The sequence below is a fragment of the Nerophis ophidion genome, linkage group LG10 (genome assembly GCF_033978795.1).
Source record: "Nerophis ophidion isolate RoL-2023_Sa linkage group LG10, RoL_Noph_v1.0, whole genome shotgun sequence".
NCBI lineage: Eukaryota > Metazoa > Chordata > Actinopteri > Syngnathiformes > Syngnathidae > Nerophis > Nerophis ophidion.
The window spans coordinates 19,632,184-19,648,615 of record NC_084620.1 but is presented as its reverse complement, the minus strand read 5'-3'; the positions used below and the strand labels follow the sequence as shown (position 1 = coordinate 19,648,615).

General features: G+C 41.1%; 2 protein-coding genes across 4 annotated transcripts in view; both read left to right on the top strand.

The window, feature by feature from the left end:
• Window positions 1-4,057: 4,057 nt before the first annotated feature.
• On the top strand, window positions 4,058-10,410 carry LOC133560330 (HAUS augmin-like complex subunit 4). The gene is made up of 9 exons (XM_061912769.1): window positions 4,058-4,217; window positions 4,307-4,446; window positions 8,838-8,969; window positions 9,043-9,183; window positions 9,293-9,389; window positions 9,472-9,617; window positions 9,776-9,906; window positions 9,977-10,045; window positions 10,143-10,410. The coding sequence occupies exons 1-9, from the start codon at window positions 4,151-4,153 to the stop codon at window positions 10,327-10,329; spliced, it is 1,110 nt and encodes a 369-aa protein (XP_061768753.1). The 5' UTR covers window positions 4,058-4,150; the 3' UTR covers window positions 10,330-10,410.
• A 4,745-nt stretch (window positions 10,411-15,155) lies between these two features.
• Window positions 15,156-16,432, top strand: part of dock11 (dedicator of cytokinesis 11) — a 61,538-nt gene continuing 60,261 nt past the window's right edge. For 2 of the 3 annotated variants that reach the window (XM_061912765.1, XM_061912764.1), the window contains exon 1: window positions 15,157-15,442. In XM_061912765.1, coding sequence (XP_061768749.1) covers window positions 15,278-15,442 — 165 coding nt within the window. In that variant the 5' untranslated portion in view covers window positions 15,157-15,277. Of the gene's footprint in view, window positions 15,443-16,432 lie in introns of all 3 variants that reach the window. The other variant, XM_061912767.1, reaches the window with a different exon arrangement.

Below are 16,432 nucleotides of genomic sequence, written 5' to 3'. Positions count from 1 at the left end.
TTGTTTACTTTGTCGCAAGTTCTGTTTTACTTTCGTTCAGCATAGCCTTCCCTGAGCTTCAATGCCTTTCCTTAGAGGCAATCACCTTTTTTTTTTTTTTTTTTGGTTTAAGCATTAGACACCTTTTTACCTGCACACTGCCTCCCGCTGTTTCTGACATCTACCAAGCAATTAGCTACCGGCTGCCACCTACTGATATGGAAGAGTATTATCCGGTTACTCTGCCGAGCTCTAAACAGCACCGACACTCAACAACAACACATAATTTGCAGACTATAATTACTGGTTTGCAAAGAATATTTTTAATCCAGATAGGTGAAATTAGATAATCTCACACGGCACACCAGACTGTGTGCCGTGGTTGAAAAACACTGCTTCAACGATGTTCTACAATATTATGGGTAAGTATGGCTGCTGTCAAAAAGTAATTCCTTATAGGGAACCAATTAGGTACTGTATTTAGTCAGCGTTCACGCGGGTTCTCGCGATAGGTAAGCAGTTCTCGCCCAACAGATTGTACCTAGTTTCTTCTTTAATTAATCAGAATAATGCCCGTACGTGACTGTGAGAATTTAATTTTTTTTAATTTTTGGGGCGGTTTTCATAATCTGATTTGTGACTGGATGGGGATGGAAGGGTATAGTGACAAAATGTAGGAGGAAAGTATGGACATGGATAGGACTGGATGGGAGAGAGGAACGAAGGGGGAAGGAGGCAATGAAAGGAAAGTCAAGTGTTAAAAGAGTACATGAAGATGACGAAGGAGGAGAAGAAAGAAAAATTATAATGGCAGAGAATTGCAAAATTATTCAGTATATAAATTTAAGTCAACAGAGACATGAACAATTTTAGATTGATGACATTGGTTAAAGGGTTAAAGAAGGATATTGGAGAGGTGGAGATGACAAAAAGGCTAAGGGACAGAAAAAGTCTGTTGATTAAATGTAAAAATGGACAGCAAAAGAGCAAAGCAATGCGATTACAAAAGCTGTGTAATAGGGGCGGCATGTCGTAGTGGGTAGAGCGGCCGTGCCAGAAACCTGAGGGTTGCAGGTTCTCTCCCCGCCTATTGACATCCAAGTCGCTGCCGTTGTGTCCTTGGGCAGGACACTTCACCTTGCCCCCGGTGCCGCTCACACCGGTGTATGAATGATGAATGAATGATTGGTGGTGGTCGGAGGGGCCGTAGGCACAAACTGGCAGCCACGCTTCCGTCAGTCTATCCCACGGCAGCTGTGGCTACAGATGTAGCTTACCACCACCAGGTGTGAATGAATGATGGGTTCCCACTTCTCTGTGTGCGCTTTGAGTATTTAATAATAGAAAAGCGCGATATAAATCTAATCCATTATCATTATTATTATAATAAGATAATAAAGTAAAAAATAGAGGTCGGGAACAAAAGGGGCCTAGCAGTGATAGGAATCTAAAAAGGAGAACATTTAGAAGATTTGAAAAGAGAAATAAAAGGGGGAACTGTCACAATGATGAATAGACTGAAGCATTCAGGAACAGAGAAAGAAATATCGTTAAGATAGAACACAATAAAAAGTGGCAGGATAATTGGAACAATGGAAACAAGTAGGGAATATATTACAAAGTCCTTTACCATGTATTGATTAATGTGGACCCTGACTTAAACAAGTTGAAAAACTTATTCTGGTGTTACCATTTAGTGGTCAAAGTTTCAATCAAAAATCAATCAATCAATCAATCAATCAATCAATCAATCAATCAATCAATCAATCAATCAATCAATCAATCAATCAATCAAAAAATAAACAAATCAAAAACCAGATGAGAGTAGGTTTAATGAGAGGAGGGAATAATCATTTTAATATTAGAAATAGGAAGGAGGGAGGAAGACGTTTTTACTAAAAGGAGGTTAGGACATACATACCTAAATATCCAACCATCTTCTTCCGCATATCCGAGGTCGGGTCGCGGGGGCAGCAGCCTAAGCAGGGAAGCCCAGACTTCCCTCTCCCCAGCCACTTCGTCTAGCTCTTCCCGGGGTATCCCGAGGCTTTCCAAGGCCAGCCGGAAGACATAATCTTCCCAAGGTGTCCTGGGTCTTTAGGGAGACGTTCGGGTGGCATCCTGACCAGATGCCCGAGCCACCTCATCTGGCTCCTCTCGATGTGGAGGAGCAGCGGCTTTACTTCGAGTTCCTCTCGGATGGCAGAGCTTCTCACCCTATCTCTAAGGGAGATCCCCGCCAACCGGCGGAGGAAACTCATTTCGGCCGCTTGTACCCGTGATCTTATCCTGTCGGTCATGACCCAAAGCTCATGACCATAGGTGAGGATGGGAACGTAGATTGACCGGTAAATTGAGAGCTTTGCCTTCTGGCTCAGCTCCTTCTTCACCACAACGGATCGGTACAACGTCCGCATTACTGAAGACGCCGCACCGATCCGCCTGTCGATCTCACGATCCGCTTGTCGATCTCACGATCCACTCTTCCCCCATTCGTGAACAAGACTCCTAGGTACTTGAACTCCTCCACTTGGGGCAGGGTCTCCTCCCCAACCTGGAGATCGCACTCCACATTTTTCCGGGCGAGAACCATAGACTCGGACTTGGAGGTGCTGATTATCATTCTGGTCGCTTTACACTCGGCTGCGAACTGATCCAGTGAGAGCTAAAGATCCCGGCCAGATGAAGCCATCAGGACCACATCATCTGCAAAAAGCAGAGACCTATTCCCGCGGCCACCAAACCACAACTCCTCAACCCCTTGACTGTGCCTAGAAATTCTGTCCATAAGAGTTATGAACAGAATCGGTGACAAATAGTTCATTGAAATTGATAGGAAAACATAATACAGAGCTGTGTCACTATTGTCATCAGATAGAAAGTATAAGGCATGTTTTAATATACTGAAGGAAATGCAATAGAAATACTGGAAAATAAATTAGCAAAAGAGAAATTAGTAGTGGAAGATATTCTAGGATTGCACTCAGAACACGTAGGATACAACAGTTATATGAGCACCAACTGATGAAGCCTACTCGGATGATTGGCGAAACGTCTTCCAAGACAAACAAAGCAGTCCAGGTGCGATCGATAGAATGCCCTGAGATGACAATGATCTGGATGAATGAGAACCTTTATGGACATGTAAGGTACAAAGTTTAGGGGTGTGGGAAAAAATCGATTTGAATACGAATCGAATCAAATACGCTGTGCGATTCAGAATCGATTCTCATTTTTTTTTAAAATCGATTTAAAAAAAAAAAACATTGTATCAATCCAACAAACCACTACACAGCAGTACCATAACAATGCAATCCAATTCCAAAACCAAACCTGACTTAGCAACACTCAGAACTGCAATGAACAGAGCAATTGAGAGGAGACACAAACATGACACAGAATTAGTAGTGAAACAAAAATTGATATCATCAACAACAGTATCAATATTAGTTATGATTTCAGCATAGCAGTGATTAAAAATCTCTAATTGACATTATCATTAAACATTTATAAAAATTAAAAAAAGAACAATAGTCTCACAGTGGCTTACACTTGCATCGCATCTCATAAGCTTGACAGCACACTGTGTCCAATGTTTTCACAAAGATCAAATAAGTCATATTTTTGGTTCGTTTAAGAGTTAAAACTAATTTACATTATTGCAATCAGCTGATAAAATATTTTCCTTTATGATTATAAAAGCTTTAAAAAAAAAAAATCTACTACTCTGCTAGCGTTTCAGCAGACTGGGGTAGATTTTGCTGAAATCCTATGTAGTGAATGAATACAGAATCGTTTTGAATCGTAAAAATATCGTTTTTGAATCGAGAATCGCGTTTAATCGATCAATGTATTATCGAATCGTGACCCCAAGAATCGATATTGAATCGAATCGTGGGACACCCAAAGATTTGCAGCCCTAGTACAAAGCAATATATACTTTTTTTTTTTTTAACTGGGTTTAATAGAAGAATATAGAGCAGGGTTCCAGCTCGGTCCAGAGTTCATGTCAGAGGGTGGCGGTAATGCGCACTTTAAGGTTGCTTGTCAACCGCCATTAAACCAGAAAAGAAGAGAAAGAAGAAGCCCGTATGCGCGCGCTACTTGGTTCAGGAAGTGTCTGCCCACTGCTGAAGTGGACGTGTTCTCTTGTTGAAAACATTAGCTGATAATGGCAAATGTCCTCGGAGTCACTGGTGCATCATCATTTGGAGATGAAGACAGTTTGCACCAACAGGGTAAGAGAACATATTTGTGTCGTTTTTCTGCTTCTATTGAAATCAGTACTCCTAGTGTCTGTCTGTGTGTACGTCGTTTTATTCTACAGTTTTGGCCTCCTTTCCACTCTGTGACATGACCGAAGACGACCTGAGACAGAACCCTCAGCTCTGTAAACTCTTGGCGACTCTTGCACAACATGTGGATAAAACAGGACTTACCAACCCTCTGAAAACTGAGTTGAAAAAGGTACAGGAATGTGTTTACATCTAGCAGGGGTAGTTGCCGATTATGTGATCTGTCCTGGGACCAGTGGTCCATACCATTAAGTGCACCAATGAGGCTGGTCGCCTCCTATTGATATTCATTTATTTCGCTCGTAAAATAGTAACGTCCATCAATCCATTTTCTACCACTTGTCCCTTTCGGGGTCGCTGGAGCCTATCTCAGCTGCATTCGGGTGGTAGGCAAGGTATACCTTGGACAAATGGTAAATGGGTTGTACTTGTATAGCGCTTTTCTACCCCTTTTTAGGGAGCCCAAAGCGCTTTGACTGTATTTTCCACATTCACCCAATTCTCACACACATTCACACACTGACAGTGGGAGCTGCCATGCAAGGCGCTTCCCAGGACCCTTAAGGAGCAAGGGTGAAGTGTCTTGCCCAAGGATACAACCGACGTGACTAGGATGGTAGAAGGTGGGGATTGAACCAGTAACCCAGCCACTCTACCAACTTCGCCACGCCGTCCTCATAGCAGGGCCAACACAGATAGAAAGACAACATTCACATTCACACTAGGGCCATTTTAGTGTTGCAAACCAACCTATCATTTCAGGATTTTCTATAAATAATGTATCCTTGTTCATTAGTGCAATGTTTTTCAACCACTGTGCTGCGGCATAGTAGTGTACAATGAGATATTGTCTGGGGAGCGGTAGGAGATTATGCAAATTCACTTATTTGGGTTAAAGTCAAGGTTTTAATTTTCCTGAAAGAACTCTCCTGAAGGAATCATCCATCCATCCATTTCCTACCGCTTATTCCCTTTTGGGGTCACAGGAGTGCTGGCACCTATCTCAGCTACAATCGGGCGGAAGGCTGAGTACACCCTGGACAAGTCGCCATCTCATCGCAGGGCCAACACAGATAGACAGACAACATTCACACTCACATTCACACACTAGGGCCAATTTAGTGTTGCCAATCAATCTATCCCCAGGTGCATGTCTTTGCAGGTGGGAGGAAGCCCAAGTACCCAGAGGGAACCCACGCATTCACGGGGAGAACATGCAAACTCCACACAGAAAGATCCCGAGCCTGGGATTGAACCCAGGACTGCAGGATCTTCCTATTGTGAGGCAGACGCACTAACTCCTCTGCCACCGTGAAGCCCTACTATCTATCAATCTATCTAAAAATATTTTTTGCAAACCATTAATTATAATCCGCAAATAATGTGCCGTTGTTGAGTGTCCGTGTTGTCTATAGCAGTAGTTCTCAAATGGGGATACGCGTACCCCTGGCGTTACTTGAAGGTATGCCATGGAGTACGTGAGATTTTTAAAAAATATTCTAAAAATAGCAACAATTCAAAAATCCCTTATTAATATGTTTTTGGAATAATCCATCCATCCATTTCCTACCGCTTATTCCCTTTTGAGGTTGCGGGGGGCGCAGGCGCCTATCTCAGCTACAATCGGGCAGAAAGCGGGGTAGACCCTGGACAAGTCGCCACCTCATCGCAGGGCCAACACAGATAGACAGACAACATTCACAATCACATTCACACACTAGGGGCAATTTAGTGTTGCCAATCAACCTATCCTACTTCAACGAAATATGAATGTAAGTTCATAAACTGTGAAAAGAAATGCAACAATGCAATATTCAGTGTTAACAGCAAGATTTGTTGTGGACATGTTCCATAAATATTGATATTAAAGATTTCTTTTTCTGTGAAAAAATGTTTAGAATTAAGTTCATGAATCCAGATGGATCTCTATTACAATCCCCAAAGAGGGCACTTTAAGTTGATGATTACTTCTATGTGTAGAAATCTTTATTTATAATTGAATCACTTGTTTGTTTTTCAACAAGTTTTTAGTTATTTTTATATATTTTTTTCCAAATAGTTCAAGAAACACCACTACAAATGAGCAATATTTTGTTATATAATTTAATAAATCAGAAACTGATGACAGTGCTGTATTTTACGTCTTTATCTTTTTTTTTTATTCAACCAAAAATGCTTTGCTCTGAGTAGGGGGTACTTGAATTAAAAAAATATTCACAGGGGGTACATCACTGAAAAAAGGTTGAGAACCACTGGTCTAGAGCGCGGCAGCGTAACAGTGTAATACTCCTCCATATCAGGATGTGGCAGCAGGTAGCTAATGCTTTGTGGATGTTGGAAACATTGTTTGTCGTGATCACAATATGCAGACGACAGCGGGAGGCAGCGTGTTGGTAAAAAGGTATCTAATGCTTAAACCAAAAATTACCAAAAGGCGAGTGCCACTAAGAAAAGACATTGAAGCTTAGGGATGGCTATGCAAAACGAAACTAAAATTTAACTGGCTGCAAAGTAAACAAAAACAGAATGCTGGACGAAAGCAAAGACTTACAGCTTGTGAAGCAAAGTACATCTGTAAACTACATGTCAATCAACAACAAAATAGGAAACAGTACACACAGGAAAACACCCAAAAACTTAAATAAGTCACGGCGTGATGTGACAGTTTGTGACAGTACACCTACTTTGAGACGAGCTATATTGATGCATGGTTGGTTATGGTTTGAATTTATATCCAAAAATTGCAAGAACGACTTTTTACTGTCAATATCGGCTGCTGAGTATCATTTTTTTATGTTTTCAGCTAGTGGTGTGCCTATGGATTACTTCAATGAAAAAAAATGTGCCTTGGCTCAAAAAAGGTTGAAAAACACGGTTTTAGTGTATATGTAAAGAGAGAGAACACTTCCACTAGATCAGTGGTTCCTAACCTCATTGGAGGTACCGGACCACACCAGTTTCATATGTGCATTCTTTAACCCTTCTTTAGTTAAAAATAAAATGTTCATTTTTTTCAAATTCCAGACAAAGTTATATGTTTTTTTTTACTGGTTCACAAAATTAAACATGCATTGAATTGAATTGAATTGAATTGAATTGAATTGAATTGAAATATTTATTTCAAACCTGCACAGTACAACTAAACACAGTTTTTTATTTTACATTTTGGCAAAGATATTTATGCAAGGCGGGCTTCACGGTGGCAGAGGGGTTAGTGCGTCTGCCTCACAATACGAAGCTCCTGCAGTCCTGGGTTCAAATCCAGGCTCGGGATCTTTCTGTGTGGAGTTTGCATGTTCTCCCCATGAATGCGTGGGTTCCCTCCGGGTACTCCGGCTTCCTCCCACCTCCAAAGACATGCACCTGGGGATAGGTTGATTGGCAACACTAAATTGGCCCTAGTGTGTGAATGTGAGTGTGAATGTTGTCTGTCTATCTGTGTTGGCCCTGCGATGAGGTGGCGACTTGTCCAGGGTGTACCCTGCCTTCCACCCGATTGTAGCTGAGATAGGCGCCAGCGCCCCCCGCGACCCCGAAAGGGAATAAGCGGTAGAAAATGGATGGATGGATGGATTTATGCAAGGCTTGAAAAGGGGTTGGATGAAGCAGATGCTTATAATAGCCCAACCCCTGTCACTCATTCCACATTTAACATAAACAATATAATACGAAAACAATACTCTATAAACAAAAACAAGAAAAACTCCTGTACACTAACAATACTATGAGACAAGACAAGACGAGACAAAACACACACGCACACACACTCACACACACACAGGGGCCCAAACACCTCTCTCCCATCGCATGAACATCACCTTGTTCAAAGAACAAAACCAACACAGTGCATGAACTCACAACAAATTATACGCCTGCAAATCAGTGTGACGACTTCTGTTGCCATTTCCATAATACACCGACAGGGAGAAGTTTTTATTTACACGATGAGTCAGGCGTGTCTTGACCTCCGCGGAGGAGGCTCCGCCGAAACCCTAAGGTCGACTCACCGAACGTCTAGGGTTCATTCAAACCCCAGATTAAGAACCACTGCACTTGATAGAAGATCCACAGCTAACCTCTGTATGCACCTGCTGCCATGCAACACCAGTGACATTTGTTTGGTGCTGTGGCGTGAGACGTGTCTGTTAAATAATTTCCACTTATTAACGCTTTACATTAGAACTACAGAATTCTGCAAAACATTTGATTCATGAATTTCTTGCCCAAAGTTGAGATCCCGACAATTTTTTTTTTCAGACACTCACACTCACACTGTGTTCATGGGCATGTGCTTTTGGGTTAAACAAATCACCGGAAGGACAGTTGATTGAGGGCTCTTTGAAAAGAAATTAATAAAAACACAAAAAAATCCAAGTTAATGCTGATGACAACAATGGCAGCATCAGTTTTTTTGTGCAGCCCCTCTTCATCCACATTTTCTTTCCCTTTACTGGTATTTAAAGGCACATCGAGTAAACTGGACACTTAATTTTCTTCCTGCAAAGTTCTGTGTTGGTGTTCTCCTCAACAAAAGATTTTACCTGTGGCTGTTTTTTTTTTCAGGCTGAGCAAAAGCTGCAGAGCCAGAAACGTAGATGGCTGCGCTCCGAGACCCTCCACAGATCACTGCAGGAGATTATCCAGGAATATAGTGTCCAGAAGCATCATTCTACTGTACCACCGGACCAGAAGATGGTGCAGTAGTATGACAAGCAACAAGTGAACCGACATCTGCCACATGTCACTGATGCAAACTTTTTCTTAACAGTTTTATGAGACAATGGAAAGATGCCTTGTTGTGGCCATGTGTGCCAGACAGTTGGATCTCAGCAACACCACCAAGCAGGATCAGCCCTTTGTTTTGGGTTTGACTCCCCCACAGGTGATGGAGCTCATGCCTTCAGAGAAGGTACAGGAAGGAAATATACTCAAGCTGTTATTTTTTACCCGGCATTATCTCATAGTAAAAATGTTTGTTGGTTATTTAAGTAATGCACATTTTGCTTTGTCTATGCCAGAATGTGCAAAAAATGAAGCAGATTCTACCCAGAGAGCTGGAGGAACATCTAAAGAAAAAGTGTCTCAGCTTCCTCTCCTACTATCAACCTGAATGTGGTGACATTTCTTCACACACAAATGGATCTTTTCATGTTACCTAATTAACCTGTTGATGACATGGGTGTTGTTTTTTTCGTAGAGAATCAGAGTGAAAGTCTAAAGAGCTGTAAATTGTCTCATCTGTCAACCCAAATGGAAAAAGACAAAAAAAGAGTCAAGATTCTTATGGAGAGCTACCATGAAAAGGCAGTTCTCCTGCAAAGACTGACACAACTGTACCTTTCTGTGAGTTTTTTTAGACTGAGTGCTGTTTGCTCCTACTTTGTAAACACTTCTGGTTGCTTAATTATGAACATTTAACTCTTCACTTAGTGCATTTTAACAAAGCCCGGTCTGCAGTGTGTAGTTTACAGTATTAATGTGACACAGTGTAACTTCTCCAGGAAATGACCAAATGTGTGCAGCTCCTGCAGTCGCTCATCTTGGAGCGCTGTTTAACAGTCCAGGCAGATTTGGACAAAAAGAAGTTGGAATACTTTGAAGGCAAATGTGAATTAGTCTTGCAGAAGATAAGGTAAGGAGTTTAATGTTCTAATAAATATGTGTGTGTATTTTGACAATGTGTCTGTTTATTCTTTTTTAAGAGATGAGGTGGCTGGGATTCAGCTGGACACGTACACAGCCAACACAATATCTGCTCACAGAAAAATCCGGCAAGAGACATTTTTTTGCATTTCTTTAAAAAAAATTATAGAGTTTTTGATTGTACAGAAAACATGGTTTATATTTTTGTCACTTTCTTATTTGTAGGACAAAGCTGGAGTCAGAGCTGCAAGCCTGTCAGGTGGAGAAACAGTCTGTGGAGTTAAAACTTTCCTCCTTTCAGATCTTGGGCAAAGAATTTGAGGCCCTGGCTGAGGAGTACTGCAAATTTCGAGAAGAGATCGACATGAAAAGCTGGGCTTTGAAGGAATTCACTAAGGACAACATAAATTGAATATCATATCTGATCACTGACATCAAACATGTTTAATACTTATTTTGTCTCTAACATTATAAAGAAGAATTGACTACCTTCCCTCTTAGTGCTGTCAAATAATTGAAAAGTTAAATGAGATTTATAACAGGGTTGCTATGGATTAATTTTGATGAATTACAATTAGATATTCATTTGTAGTCTGTATTAATTGTTAAGTTTTGCATAAAGAAAGAGACTCAGGAAAGGAAGGATTATTTATACCAGGGCTGTCAAACTCATTGTAGCTCAAAGGCTGCATGGAGGAAAATCTATTCCCACGCAGGCTGGACTGGTAAAATCCATCCATCCATCCATTTCCTACCGCTCGTCCCTTTTGGGGTCGCGGGGTGTCGCTGGAGCCTATATCAGCTTCATTTGGGCGGAAAGCGGGGTACATCCTGGACAAGTCGCCACCTCGTCGCAAGGCCAACACAGATAGATAGACAACATTCACACTCATATTCACACACTAGGGTCAATTTTAGTGTTGCCAATCAACCTTTCCCCAGTTGCATGTTTTTGGAGGTGGGAGGAAGCCAGATTACTCGGAGGGAATTTAAATTAAAGACAATTTCAAAATAGTTTTTTTTGTTTTACTTAAACCATAAATAGAACAAGCACATTCTCAAAATGCATAAATCACAAATAATAATATTAGCAATACCCTTCAAGTTAGTTGGAAAAAAAAATAGTGCAGTTTCAAAAACACCATGAAGACCACAATGAACTTAGACTTTGTCTCAGTGTATTTACAAATCCACTACACTTCATCCACTTTCTGTTTAGCATTCTTAAAATCAGAATCAGAATAGTTTTTATGCCATTGTTTGAAAACGGGTTCACAAACTCGGAATTTTACTTGGTGTAATTGTGCAACATACAACACAGAATATAATAACATGAGCTGTAACTGAGCTATCAGATTTTGTTATTTATTGTTCATGTGCCTGATGGCCGAGGGGAAAAAACTGTTCTAGTGGTGGGAGGTGTGGGTTTGAATGGACCGTAGTCTCCTGCCTGAGGGGAGAGGGAAGAATAGTTTGTGTCCTGGGTGAGAAGAGTCAGCTGTGATCCGACCCTCATGCCTCCTGGTCCTTGAGGAGAACAGGCTCTGGAGGGACGAGAGTTTGCAGTCATTAACCTTCTCAGCAGCATGTACGATGCGCTGCAGTCGATGCTTATCCTAGACTATGACGCCGGGGAACCAGATGGGGATGCCTGAGTAAAACTCCAGCAGCATCTCGGTCGGCAACTTAAGTTTCCTTAGGTTGACAGTTCAACTTTAAAAACATGTTTGGAAAAGCAACCAATTGTTTCCTCAAACCACCACATTGGTGACATCCACAACACATTCATTTATCATCATTACAATATTACAATCAAAACAATGATCCAAATGACATCATGATAGCCGAATTAAAGGTAACATAACTACAAATGTATCCAATGTGAACATGGTAGATTAAGCGTAAAATAAAATAGAACAAACAAATGTAGAAACACATGTTTACAATGGAGTTAATGGTGCACACATGGTTCCATTAAAAAATTGTGAGCGCTGCACAGAACTCTAACTACAAAGATGATGGTCATGTTGACTTAAGTCTTTGCATCTTACCATTTCGGTGGTAGCTCGGTTGGTAGAGTGGCCCTGCCAGCAACTTGAGGGTTCCAGGTTCGATCCCCGCTTCCGCCATCCTAGTCACTGCCTTTGTGTCCTTGGGCAAGACACTTTACCCACCCGCTCCCAGTGCCACCCACACTGGTTTAAATGTAACTTAGATATTGGGTTTCACTACGTAAAAGCGCTTTGAGTCACTAGAGAAAAGCGCTATATAAATATAATTCACTTCACATTTCGGTATTTTATCTGTTTAGTGGATATTTTATAATAAAAAAAAGTTGTGTCGATACTGCAGCAGTCTGCAGCCACAACAGGAGCAGCTGCTTCCTTTCACCAATGCTGACTGGAGTGACAGCAGACAATCCAGAGGGCTTTAAAGTCAGCTCACACTTCATCCTTAAACAGTGTGCGACTGACAGCAGTTTCTTTCATTAAAACATTGCAGCTCATTTTTATACTTATAGCAAACTCAATTTGCGGGCAAGATTAAACCAGTTAGACGTTTGAGACCAGCTGATTTATATAGTCAGTGTCTATTAAACATATTTATTCAACAGATTCTGGTGTAAGAAAGGCATTCCACACAGCATTCTCCAGAAAATCCGATTTCGTGCACAATGGAAATTGTAACTTTTGCTAATAATAATTATTATAATGTGTTTTTTTCTCTAAAAACAGAAGTTAAGTTCATAAAAGGGAATTCACATCAAAATGCATAAAAGTTCATAAGGCTATATTTAAGTTACTATGGTTAAAAATGTCTTTTCATGCCTTTTTGTTAAGTTTGTGGCCATGCTTTTATTTTGAAGTGTATCGTTTGGTCTGTCGTCTGATGTAAGGGAGCACAGGTGATTTAACTACTAATATCAAGCAGGATTCATCTGCACAGTCAGACTGCAGTGAGGCTTCGTACAGGTCAGAAGGGAGAGAGTGAGAATGACTGTCACAAAGACTAAAACGTGTCACAAGGACTATTAGCGTTTGGGCTGTTCGAGCCTGAAGATCACAATTTCCTCCTAAAAGAAACATGCAGGCCAACGAGGTATTTGTTTGTAATTTCTGTTTGTATTTTACTTCGGTAACATGTTTGATCCACATGCTGGATGCATGTTGTTATTTTGACGTTTGTAACGTGCTTTTTTTATTTCAGTTTTCACGGTGAATTTGAAGGGAAGGGAAGTCTTCAAATAAATCAGTTCAAGAAAGCCATTGTGTCTGTGCTGAAATGGTCAATGATGAAAATGTAAAATGATACTTTGAATTATCTGTAATGCACAACATTCTCCACTAGAGGACAGCATAAGAACAAGCACAAAGGTAAATCAATTTATTTTGCCTGGTCCAGATTTAGGATCCACATTAAAAGCAAAAGCAAGACCGTGTACGTTAGATTTGTGTTACTCTAGTACAGGGGTGTCAAACTCCTTTTAAATCGGGGGCCACATAGAGAAAAATCTACTCTCAAATGGGCCGAACTGGTAAAATCACGGCACGATAACTTAAAAATAAAGGCAACTGTTCTTTTTTTTTTTGACACTCACATGTTGCGGTTAATAGTATTCTATCTTTATTTGTCGTTATTTATATTTTCTGAATACATTATGTAATAATGTTCATCAGTCAACTCATTGGTGTTCATTTTCAATCAATCAAGATAAAAAAATATCAAAATCAAATTACAGTATGTTATTTATGTGGTTTGATCATTTTCCTTGACTGATTTACTAACGTGGTTTATTTTGTACATACTGTATATAGCTTTATCTACAAAGATACAAAGAATTGCCATTGCGACATCCAGTGGACAAATTCAGAACAGCAGTTTCTTTCATTCAAAATTTTAGGTTAAAGGCCTACTGAAATGAGATTTTCTTTTTTAAACGGGGATAGCAGGTCCATTCTATGTGTCATACTTGATCATTTCGCGATAATGCCATATTTTTGCTGAAAGGATTTAGTAGAGCACATCCACGATGAAGTTTGCAACTTTCGGTGCTAAGAGAAAAGCCCTGCCTCTACCGGATGGCTCCTCACATATTCACAGTGTTTTTAATGGGAGCCTCCAACAAAAAGTGCTATTCGGACCAAAAAAACAACAATTTCCCCATTAATTTGAGGGAGGATGAAAGATTCGTGTTTGAGGATATTGATAGCGACGGACTAGAAAAAAAACAAGAAAAACGCGATTGCATTGGGACAGATTCCAATGTTTTTAGACACATTTACTCGGTTAATTCTGGGAAATCACTTATGTTTTTATTGTGTTGCTAGTGTTTTAGTGAGTTAAATAGTACCTGATAGTCGGAAGGGTGTCTCCACGGGTGTCTCCGGTAAGAACTGACTGTTTAACCACAATTTTCTTACCGAAACCTGCTGGTTGAGATTTGGTAGGGATCCATGTTCGCTCTGATCTATAGAATTTCACCTCCAGGAATTTTAAACAAGGAATCACCGTGTGTTTGTGTGGCTAAAGGCTAAAGCTTCCCAACGCCATCTTTCTACTGTGACTTCTCCAATATAAATTGAACAAATTGCAAAAGATTCAGCAACACAGATGTCCAAAAAACTGTATAATTATGCCGTTAAAGCAGGCGACATTTAGATGTGTGTGTGCGCAGCGCTCATACTTCCTAAAAACCCGTGACGTCTTGTGTACACGTCATCATTACAAGACGTTTCGAAGACGAAACTCCCGGGAAATTTAAAATTGTAATTTAGTAAACTAAAAAGGCTGTATTGGCACGTGTTGCAATGTTAATATTTCATCATTGATATATAAACTATCAGACTGTGTGGTGGGTAATAGTGGGTTTCCGTAGGCCTTTAATTTTATACTTTAGCAAACTCGTCCCGCGGGCCGGATAAAACCTGTTGGCGGGTCTGATCCGGCCCTTGGGCCATACCTTTGACACCCCCGCTCTAGTACATTTCCAACTACGATTGTTTTCATGGAAGTTTGGTTTTTTAATGTTCTGTATATACATTGTAATTTTTTTTTTTTTTACAAATGATTTTATTTTATTTTTATTACGAATACACAACACACTCCAGCATGACCTTTTGATACAACCCTTGTATTGGATGCCAGTACATTCGGCAAGTGTACGGCGCTGGTGGTGAACCGGAAGTAGGCGTCACAGAAACCGGAAATGTGCGTCAGAGATTACTCTTGCTTCGCCTTCTCTCTTTGGTGTCCTCTCATCAGCATCACGGGAAGTGGCCACCCCTCCTCGCGACGTCAAACCGCTGGGTAGCTGGTCCTCCTACCACCCCTTTTTCCAAACCCGGACCACATCTGGACACATGCACGCTGGAATTGTGGAATTTTACCAACACAAACATTTGACCTTTTGGGGGGACACGATGTCGGAAGTCCGGAAATTCACCAAGAGGCTGAGCAAACCCGGGACGGCGGCGGAGGTCAGACAGAGCGTCTCGGAGGCGGTGAGGAGCACCGTGGACCCGGTGGTGAGCTTCATTTTTTTCGGAACGACAGACTGAAACAAGCCTGAAAAACATAATTCGGTTGATGTTTTTCAAACGCATTGAAATAGGTTGCGTTCGAATACTCCGCATAACGGTGTCATAATTTACATTTTGAACTCCAGCACCCCCTTGACCCCGAAAGGGATAAGCGGTAGGAAATGGATGGATGGATGTTCATTTCCCCGAAGGGATCTGCCATGATAAGCGAGTGCATTTAGGGACAGTCCTTCTTTGGTCTTCCAGTTGGGACAGCTGAAGCATAAATATCAACTAGCATTGGTGCAATCAAGCCCTATGTTATGTCCATGTGTTGTAAGCACAATACCATCCATCCATCCATCCATTTCCTACCGCTTATTCCCTTTTGGGGTAGCACAATACCAATGGCACGCAATTTGCAAAATGCACAACCGCATTTTGCAATTTTAATGTTAAATCAAATCAAATCAAATCAAATGTTTATTGGAGTCATCACTATACAGTGTACATCCACGACTAAACTATTAAGTGTGGATTCACGCCGGGTGGCCTATTTCAAGTTCCAGGTAACCCTACATTATTATATTTTATAAATAGTAAACCGAGTTGTGGTTGTAGTTTAGTCAGTAGTTCTGTCGTGGATGTACACTGTATAGGGATGAATCCAATAAACATTTGATTTGATTTGATTTGGCTGGGGACATCTGTGCGCTGCTGATCCGCCTCCGCTTGGGATGGTTTCCTGCTGGCTCCGCTGCGGACGGGACTTTCGCTGCTGTGTTGAATCCGCTTTGGATTGAACTTTCACAGTATCATGTTAGACCCGCTCGACATCCATTGCTTTCGGTCCCCTAGAAGGGGGGTTGCCCACATATGTGGTCCTCTCCTAGGTTCACATAGTCATCATTGTCACCGACGTCCCACTGGGTGTGAGTTTTCCTTGCCCTAATGTGGGCCTACCGAGGATGTCGTAGTGGTTTGTGTTGTGGTTTG

Coding starts and splice junctions, on each gene's coding strand:
- LOC133560330 (XM_061912769.1), top strand. CDS start 4,151: ATGGCAAATGTCCTCGGAGTCACTGGTGCATCATCATTTGGAGATGAA. Junction 9,184..9,292: donor AGCTCATGCCTTCAGAGAAG/GTACAGGAAGGA, acceptor TGTCTATGCCAG/AATGTGCAAAAAATGAAGCA. Junction 9,390..9,471: donor CTACTATCAACCTGAATGTG/GTGACATTTCTT, acceptor TTTTTTTCGTAG/AGAATCAGAGTGAAAGTCTA.